At 43.5% G+C, this 9,965-nt stretch overlaps 1 protein-coding gene across 2 annotated transcripts in view; it reads right to left on the bottom strand.

Annotated features, from left to right (window-relative positions):
* Nucleotides 1–684: 684 nt before the first annotated feature.
* plcg1 (phospholipase C, gamma 1) overlaps nucleotides 685–9,965 on the bottom strand; it is a 31,888-nt gene continuing 22,607 nt past the window's right edge. For both annotated transcript variants that reach the window (XM_073470293.1, XM_073470295.1), the window contains exons 23-33: nucleotides 9,645–9,738; nucleotides 9,422–9,491; nucleotides 8,437–8,600; nucleotides 8,020–8,116; nucleotides 7,670–7,894; nucleotides 7,415–7,563; nucleotides 6,151–6,265; nucleotides 5,259–5,420; nucleotides 5,065–5,153; nucleotides 4,155–4,423; nucleotides 685–4,059 (exon numbers count right to left, since the gene is read on the bottom strand). In XM_073470293.1, coding sequence (XP_073326394.1) covers nucleotides 4,032–4,059; nucleotides 4,155–4,423; nucleotides 5,065–5,153; nucleotides 5,259–5,420; nucleotides 6,151–6,265; nucleotides 7,415–7,563; nucleotides 7,670–7,894; nucleotides 8,020–8,116; nucleotides 8,437–8,600; nucleotides 9,422–9,491; nucleotides 9,645–9,738 — 1,462 coding nt within the window. In that variant the 3' untranslated portion in view covers nucleotides 685–4,031. The remainder of the gene's footprint in view (nucleotides 4,060–4,154; nucleotides 4,424–5,064; nucleotides 5,154–5,258; nucleotides 5,421–6,150; nucleotides 6,266–7,414; nucleotides 7,564–7,669; nucleotides 7,895–8,019; nucleotides 8,117–8,436; nucleotides 8,601–9,421; nucleotides 9,492–9,644; nucleotides 9,739–9,965) is intronic.

Here is a 9,965-nt window from a genome sequence, read left to right as displayed (position 1 = left end):
CAAATTGATTTGAAAAGACATGATTTACACCCTCTTCACTGTAGCTGCTGAGCTAAAAGCGTTGGTGCTCATTAACCAGACATCAAGAGTGTAAATCACATCTTTTAAGATCAATTTTGGATCTCTGGGGCTTCCGGATAATTGGATTGTGCCAGACAAGCTGTATGGATGCTTTTTTTGGTTGTTTTTTTTAAGTTTTAAATCAAGTCCCCATCTACTTCAGTTGTTCAGGAGAATGCTGCAACACCGTTTTGCTGTGAAGTTCCAGAAATTTTGTGGACAATGAAAACTTCACTCGTCTTTCCATCGGCATGGAGGTGAGCAGATAATGACTGAATTTTCATTTTTGGGTGAACTCATCCTTTACGGCTATCACCCAGCCCTACTGGGGCCAACAAAAAGCCTCACGGTTTGGGCGTCAACCAGGACCTTTGTTGTCTTTCTGCATCTCTCTACTGTTACCTCTGATAATGGCATAAAATGTCAGAAAAAAGGGAAAAAAATTGCTCATGTAAACCAAAATATAATCTCAGAGCTGCAGCAGTTGCGTCAACCTGCTCTTGGGCGGCTTTTATCACATCTAGAGATCAAAACTAAAGTACTCTTCCTGTGGTGCAGCATCTGAAGGAATCCATTTTTTCACAGTCAACACTTAAATGCAAATGAAAAGAAGACAAAGTAGTATAAAGTAGTAAGTATTTTATTTACTTTTCAGGCTTGAATATGTTTCATATGAAAGGCAAAATTAAAATGAATACTTTTCCTCTCCATAGTTTAGGCACGTTACAGAAAGGCGTTTGTAAATGAGACCATCAGTGATAAAACAGACAAGACTGGAGGAAAAAAAAAAAAGGCAAAAACAAATGACACTTAAGGGCCCTGCACACCCACATAGATGCTCTGAGTTATTCTGCTTGATTAGACCTCTTTACAGGCTTGTTCTGCCATAAAAGGTGCGACAAACTGAACAGTCGAGTCAAGGACATGTCGGTTGAACACGGTCTACACATGCTCACACGGTGCTGAGAGGAGGTCCCATCAGTCAAAGTAAGTGAAGGCGCCTGTGTGGGTGTACCGTGGCTGTGCAGGTGCTTTAAGCCCGGCAGGGGAGCTGAATGATGTGGCTTTAATGTGATGTGTATACAGACGGAGGCACATATAGACATTAGCAGACAGGTGAGCAATAAGAGCAATGCAGCATTAGAGGGAGAGCTCTCCACAAAGACCATTCGTCGACCACGGGAGGAGAAAATAAAAAAACGGTAACATGAGGGAGCTTTGGGATTAGTATGGGTGCAAACAAATTTTAGTCGAGACCTCAAGTATTCACTCCCGTCCCTGCTTTTACCTTAACTTAAATCATACCATATGGCTTTAAGTGTGTCTCAGTGGTCGAACACTGAGTGAGAATACTGAGTTTACATCATATAGTCGTCGCATACGAGCAGAGGAAACACTGTTTCTGATACAAACCTGGAAAGATAACACCATTGGTTATATACGAGCTCTCTCTGGGCTCACTGAAGGCCCAGACCACAGACCTCTATTACCCCCCTCCCTCCCCCCTACAGGCACCTTTGTCGTCAATTAGCTACAGGAACACAGCTACAACTGAACCTGCTCCTCCCAAACATGCTCTCACACCACAAACGCAGGAAATGAGAACTCTGCGCACATTTAAGAGCATCAACGCTGACCTCAAGAGAAGTCTGATTTACCAAGTTAGACGAACATTAATGAGCAGAGGCCAGAATGAGTCTACAAGTTGTGAATGATGAATTGTGGCGTGCAGTGTTTGACATTCACTCTGTCTTACACAAAGTCTGCAATTTTTGCACATTTTATCACAGATAAATTCATGGGCAGTGGCACGTTAACTGAATATCATGGCACAGTAACGTAAAATCCTCACTGGTTTCTGGGAAGCAGAGACTGTGACAAAACTCCCCAGAACACAAACACAGAAGGTCCCTCATGTCTTTGTGGTGCAGGTAAATGTACCAACAGAGAGAGAACATGGAGGTTTTTGTTTACACTGGCAACACACACACGTCCTCACTTGGTCAACAATACGGAATTTCTTTTCAAACATAGGGAACTCCTGTTGTACAAATGTGGACAGAAAAAATGCTTTGCCAAGGACTGAAAACCTGCTTGAAACATATCTGTTGGAACTAAAACACACTTCTCACGACTACTGAAATAAAACAGTGGCGTTTTTTTAAATTTACTGTAGACAAAGAGATGTTGTTATTGGAGACGTTATGCTAAACTAATTATAAACACTGAATAAAGGGGGACATAAATTGTATTAAATCCTTACACGTCAGTAAAAATGACCACATTTCTGAAGTATTCCGTTATTACCTCCGCCAAGGAGTTTGTTTTTGTCTGTGTCTTTTTGGTTGTTGGTTGGTTTGTCGGCAGGATTACACAGAATCCTGGTAGGTTGGTATCTATTTGTTGTGGATCCAAATACAAATCCGGATCAAGCATATTTAAAAATGTTTTCTTTGATATTGGATTAGGCTTGATTGAATTCAAGAGGATTGTTGGGCCTTGGCGGAGGTATGCGCTCTACTGAGTGCCGTTCTAGTTCACCATGGAAACACATGGCTGCAAAGTTAATCATGTAACTGCATTACAATCTTAATTTCCATTACAGTATGGTTCATCGACACATTTAAAACATTCACAATGTTCCCTGTAAATTAAAAAAAAAAAAGTTTTTAAAATTGATGGCAGAGTCATCAGTATCGTCATTTTAGGCGTAAACTTGCAGCCCAATGAACCGTCCCTTGACTGACAACTGTGCTGCCGTTAAAACATGTTGGTAGATGATACAAGTAAAAATCGACAATAGTGAACACAATCATCATTCACGCTCAGACTACAACCTCTTTCAAGTCAACATGTATCCCTGGTCCTGCTTAATCACACAGTGTGGAGTTAGACCCCCTACAGAGGAGTAAGACTGTCGAGGGAGACAGAAGTTTGAATGTGTCAGACTGGCTTTTAAAAGGCGCCTGCAATGCAGGAAAATGGAATGATGTGCAGTTTTTAGGAATGTGAGTTAAAATAATAATAATTAAAAAAAGCTTCAGAGTGTGTGTTTGCAAATTCAGACATAACATATGATGCTGCCTGCTCTCTCACTGCTTCCAACACAAACAGTCGAGGACTTCTTCCTAACGCCTTCGGAAAAAAAAAAAAAAGAAAAAGAAATATTGTTATATATGTTTAGGGTGTGAGTTAGACTGGAGACGCATAATTTCCTCCACAAAGCAGAGAAGAGAGAGACATTAAAATAGCCGTAGAGAGCCCTCGTGTTTTACACATATACATAAAAAAAAAAAAGAAAAGTCACATTATGAATGTTTAAAGGTTTAAATAATTATAATAATTAAAAACATGGAGACAGGAGCTCTTTGAGAGCAGGTCAGCTGCTGCTGTTCTCTGGCCGACAGCACAGCAGGAATAAATACATATATTCATATACGCCAAATAGAGAAGAGCAAAGAAACTAAACTGGGAAACAGTTTCAAACTGATACCTTTTATAACTCTCTCTGTCCCTCGTCTGAGCCGCCAGACTAACCTAAGATACAGGAGAGGACCACCCACCCCACACACCGCCAGTCCAGAGCTGGTACTTTTTCAGCCTTGTTTTTTGTTCTCCTGTAAATGTCCGTTTCTTCTTCCTGTCCGCAGCGGCCAGCTTCCTCTCAGTGCTGTCCCCCCTCCCACCTCTCCTCTTAAGTCAGAGTCCCTCCGTCTCTGCAGGCGAGTGGTGAGGAGGCTGGGCGGCAGGGAGGGAGAGAGAGAGAGGGAGGGAGAGGGAGAGAGGGGGGGCGGTTGGAGAATGGAGGGAGGGAGAGCTGCCTGAAATGTAGGCCAAAGCGGTGGTGGGCGTTTCCATGGAAACAGTGTTCACAGCAGTCAGTGACATCATCAGTACGGGGAGAGGCGACTGGGTGAGGAGGGGAAAGGGGGGGTGGGTTGCAACAGAAATGCGTCCTGATTGGCTTGGACTTAAACACGGTTGGTCCTCCGCAGCATCCTGAGGTAAAGACAAAGACAGGAGGATGTCTGGAATCTTCTACGGCTGCAAAACTCACTGCACAGGCGTGAAAAACCAACACACCACACCTTTACCTTCTGTTTGCTGGGTCCATGTGGTCCATCAGTGCCTCCTGGGACACCCTAAGTTCGTCCAGAGGCGACTGGTAGCGGGACTCAAAGGAGCCCTCCCTCCCCCTGAAGGCCATGGCCTGGGCCGGCGACTGGGGCAGAGGAGACATGTTGGAAGAAGTCGAAGACACTGAGCTCAGTTCCCCCAGACGTTCACGCCCTGCTGTGGCAGACGCCAACAGTGGCGAGGCCCCGACGGCGAGGAATGGGCTCAGAACCTCTCCGTTTTCATCCTGTGAGGACAAGGGACCAAAGAGTCAGCTCCAGACGCCTCTACTGTTTCAAGTGTTCATGGTTTTATAGTTAAATATAAGCTCATGGTGGATATTTAACACACAGGCTCATTTTAAAGGAATAGTTCGACATTTTGGGAAATACACTTATACACTTTGTTATTGAGAGCTAGATGAAAAGATCGATCCCACCCTCATGTCTGTATGATAAATAAAAAGCAAATGCCAGCAGTTGGTTAGCTTAGCTTAGCATTAGAAGGTAACTCCACCAATTGTACACATTAAAGTATGTTTACAGGTCTTGAGGAGTGAGACTGTAAGTGAAAAAAGTAGTATAAAGTCTTTTGTGGCTCCAGAGGAAGCTGCATGTAATTTGATAAATGACCTCCAGTGATGTCACTCAGTGGCTGAGTTGCACTGTGGGTAATGTAGGCACCAGGTTTTTGAAAAGAAAGAAGAATGCATAGAAAAAAATAGACAATATCTCTGGTTTTTAAACTGTCGTTAGTGAGTCCAACAGTGTTCAAAACATGGCGCCTACATTACCCACAATGCAACTTAGCCGCTAAGTGACATGGAGGCAATTCATCAGATTACATCATGTAGCAGGTTTAAGAAAGACCAAGAGAACAGCAGCTCACCCTGCCTCTGACGATGTCCATGTGGACTAAGAGAGAAGCCAGCTCCAGATCCTCATTGTAGCTGTTCTTTAGAGGTACTGACCGGTAACCTGGTGTCACAAAAACAGACAGACATAAAAACCTATTATTACAGCAGTGATGTTAGGTCACTTCAGAGGGCATATTATTGAGCACGTCATCATTGTTGTGTGTACCTGTCTTGAGGCTGTGGATAGGGAACGTGGCCTGAGCCAAGAAGTTTTGGTCATTGAACATGTCGATTTCATAAACCACGAAGCGCAGGAAGGCAAAGGCAGAGTTGCCCACTGTGAACTGGAACGGCTTTCGGGGCCACGTGGGGTTCAGGCCGTTATCAGCTGGAGACGACAAAAAAAAAGACGGACAGAGAAAGATTAGTAACATCAAATATGTATCCACCACTGGTGTAGTTTAAGCATTGTTACACTACAACACATGAAACACAAACCTGTGTTTCTTAAGAAAAACGTGTACTCGTTATTTGGAATTGATGCTGGATAAATAAAATCTAAGCATGTGATTGTGAAAGGGTCAGATTCATTTCCAGAAGGAATCTGTTGACCTACTTACGAAAACATTCGCATGTCAAACTGATGATAGAAAAATCCCAGTACGGATAATAGTGAGAAAGCCTCAACTTCTGTTAACCGGCTAAAACTTTGCTTTATTGCTTTATTGAAGGACCAACATTTTACGAGGTGTACAAAGAAACTAGTATGATGACTGATCGATACAAGTAGTGATTAGAATACATTTTAGAAATAAAACTCGTTAGGAAAGGGCAAACAGAACTCCCCTGTAATGTAAATAGAAAACTGAGTCTTTTTTCTTCTTTGGCTAAAACTACAGCATAAACCGTGTGCCAGAACAATATCCAATGTTTTCTCTTTGTATTCCCACACATGGCTTAGTTGTTTGCAGAACTTCCTGTTTTTCTTGGACCAGACAGGAAATTGCATGAGGGTAATGTATCCAGTAAACAGTAACTACTCATTCCTTCGGTTTTGGCAGAGGATCACTTTGCTGGCAGACACACCCGTTGTTAAAATTAGAGCAGCGCTCACTTACCTTCTGAATCAGTCTTCTGCTTCGCGCTGTCATATTCTGCCCCGCACACCTCGATCTCGATCAGAGGGCAGACGATGCCACGGCCGTGCTTGGGCAGGTGCCGGGCGCCCAAAACCTTCAGAGGAGAAGAAGAGGGTACAGGTCACGTCTCAATCCACAGAACATAAATAATAACACACAACAGCAAAGGTTGTCAAAGACACTGTAGGTCCGAAGTCAGACAAAGACCCGAGACCCTAAACTTACGTTTAGGAAAATACAGTTTCCATAATTTGGGTGGTTAAGAGTATGTCACCTTTGCCATGGAGTCAGTTAATTAGCTAGTTTTTAAAGTCTTAATGTGTTACCCTTTAGGCAATACATAAGAATTACCTTAAATTTATACTCTCAACAAATAGGGGCAGCATATCATGAGCAACTGCTAACTGCTGCTAACTGTATAGTTTGTATACACCCGTGACCGTAGCTACTGTTAGCTGCACAGCTAGCTAACTACCAGGGGAGTGTTGGTGTTTACACCACTAGCACAGGAGCTTAGGACTGCTGGGAGAAAGAGGTTTTCAGAGGTTTTCAGCGAGCTAGTTAGCATGCTAACCTCAGTAGATCTCTCTTCAAAACAAAGCCATAGACGTCTTTGACATAACATCAAAACTGTTATTTCTTCACATTCTGTTGATAATTTCAGTTTGAATGTTTTCAACTCAAATTCTTACACCTCTACAAAGAATGCTGAATTAGCCATTAGCAGTATTTGTTTGTACTGTATCCATGAATGTACAGACAACTGTGACCAGATAACACTGATAATGAAGAAAACCTATTAATGTGAAGAACTCAGGCATTATAGGGTTTTAGTACACCTTTTTTTCTATGATTTCTAAGCAATTTGGAACATTGGAGATTAAGGACGTCCTCTGGAAGTACAAGTCTCACTCAATCTAAAAATATGTGCATCATGTCTGTGTGTTCAGATCTGGAAAATTACTCCACAAATTACAGCAATCAGGAGCAAAAGGTTTTAAAGTTCCTTAATTGGCCTCCATGAATCGTGTGTCACAGTTGCTGACTGTGCTGATAAATGAGGCCAAATCAGCATGTCAAACTATAATAATCATCTGTTGTTGTTTTTAAAACACAGCCATGCCCCTTCCCCTTTCACCTCACGCAGTGTCTTTGCCTCACGTCTCATCCTTCAGCCGCTTCGACTCAGTTTGAAAACGTCTCCTCTATGGCATCACACAGTCAATTTCTCAGTTTACTGTACCTCTATCTCTAGAGTGACTTGTTCGAGGCCTCGCAGCGTGTGTCTGTCAAAGGGATCAAAGGTGTCGTCCCTCATGATGGGCGGTTGAAGGACGTAGCCGCTCCGTCCGTTCAGCATGAATAGAGCCTGGTTCATCTGCATGGGCTTGTCTGCACAGGGGGAGGGAAGAGGAAGATTTAAAAAAAGGAGGTAGGAAGAGTAAAACAATAATCTGCCCTGCTGTTTCTCTCCTCTGACAAGAATATAGACATATACCTGCTGTCTGGAAGTTGAGCGCTACCAGCTGGGACCCACAGAGCCACATGGGCAGGGGGTCGTAGTTGGAGGAGTCTAGTCTCTGGCCTCTGGGGTAGATCCTGGACAGCTGCAGTCGATTGTACTGCAGGAACTTCTTCCCCTTGATCTTGTTGACGTACTTCTCCGCCTTGGTCTCAGGGAAGGATGACATGTCCCTGAAACAGGCCCGCTCTGTGCCGATCTCTACAGGAGGCAGAGAGAAAAGACAGACCTGACCTACCTGTATTGATATTGGACATGTGCCTATTTGGATTACGTGATAGGTATGTCATCAGTCAAATCTCTGTTCCTGTGTGAATTAAACTTACTGTCTTCGTCAAACGGCACAGGCCTACAGTAGATGACCAGGTCGGATAATTCCAGTGCAATCTTCTTCCTCCTCTCCATCATCTTCCCCTCCTCCAGCTGGGCACAGGAACACAGAGTTTAGGTACAGCTGCACCAACAGCACACCCATCACTTCTCTGTTTGTATTTTCACAGAATTAATTGACACTAATCCTAGCCTGAAGCATTCTCCTACGTGTAACTATGTGAGTCTGCAGAATGGTATCCCAGACAAACACCATATGTGCTCATCGCTCAGTCAGTACTTCGTAAATACAGGTTATGGGTATTACAGGGCTAACACAAGTCATGACTGGCCCTTTGAACCAACAATTTGGCATGAGCATGGTATGAGTCCTGGCCTTCGTTTTCTGTCAGCAGTGGGATAAATATATTCACCTTGGCCTCTGAGGTCATTGTGACCTCACGGATTTTAGACATCCATTCCTTGAGTTCTTCTTGGCTGTTGGCAGCGACATCCAGCACTGGGCCCGCACGCATGGAGGTATTCGGCACCAGGGAGAAGACGTGAGGCCGACTGCCCTTCCCTTCAGGACGCTGAACTGCAAAGAAAATAAAGAGGAGGGTTAGGAAAGGCCAGAAAAAATAGGAGAGGAGAGGAAAAACACAGGTTTCTTTTCCTATTTGAACTCAGCCTTACTCTAGCTACTGACCAGAACATGTCAGCATCCAAAATGTACACACAATTAACTATTAATTGAAAAAAAAAAAAATCGTTAAGCTTCGTTTTCATCTTCTTTTTTTTTACAATTTCTTATTCAGCTTGACTCTGATTGGATGTGCTTTACAAAAAGGTCAGAGGTGAACAGGCTTAAAGCTCAAATAATACAGTGGTAAGACGTGAAAACCAAATAGCAGCCCTGACTCAAACAATGGCTTCAACTGGTGCTATTATTGTGAAGGAAGCTTTGGAACAAAGTGTTCAAGAGGATACAGTTCGATGTTCCCCATGCGACCACTAGATGGAGCCTAAGAGCCATACAAGGGCAGAGACGCAGGCTCAGGTATTAACTGTGTTTAGCAGAGGCCACAATACTGCATGACAGCATGTGCCAACAATAATGGGTGTGTATTGACTGGACTGGAGGATGTCAATAAAATAACAGATCCAAAGCTGTGAGAGAGGAAAGAGTAATCCTAAAACCAAAGAGAATTAATAATAAAAGAGGCTGATAATGGACAAAAAAAGACAGGAAACAAAGTGATGACCAGTGTGTCAAGTTTTGCAGTTCAAAATTAAAGAGGGCACAGATCACATGCATGCATGCGATGGCCAGAGAATGAGGTTGCCCTGTGGCAAGGTGACAGCCTGCCCTGCAGTCCTGCAGCACAGAGTCGGACAGGAAGTGGAGGGGCCGCTCACCAATCTGACAGGAAGACACGTCCACGCTTCCTCTCAGCAGATCTCCCAGAGGGCTGTTTTCTGTCATCTCCTGCTTGACAGAGAAGAGGAGGATTAGGAAAGCCATAATCCACATTACACATATGTCTCTATCACAGTGGATCCAAACTTCCCGCGGAGGGTGCAGGTGCCCTTATTTCACTTTAAATATACAAATTTGAAGTTGTAGCAGTTTGATCCTCACAGTTCTGTCAGGCTCCGCCGCCGACGGACTGATCTCCTCCACGTAGTTAGCAGGAAACCACTGCTGCTTTTTCCCTCCACAGTCACCCTTCCACCTGAGAAAGATGACGAAAGATGTGTTGAGAAAAGAGGGGGATGTGGTTTTGTAAATATTTATAACCCAGTAGTGTTAAACTGACGCCAACTTTGGGTCAATATTCTTATAACATCCTGTATAGTCACCCTGTCATGAGCCTTCACTCTCTCCACCTGCACAAATAGGATTTGTCTAAATGGATAATTAAGAGCTACTTCCTGATCTAATGTTATGCAGGTGATCACT

Source organism: Pagrus major, chromosome 7 (assembly GCF_040436345.1).
Source record: "Pagrus major chromosome 7, Pma_NU_1.0".
In the NCBI taxonomy this organism is placed as follows: domain Eukaryota; kingdom Metazoa; phylum Chordata; class Actinopteri; order Spariformes; family Sparidae; genus Pagrus; species Pagrus major.
This window is presented reverse-complemented; position numbering and strand designations above follow the sequence as displayed.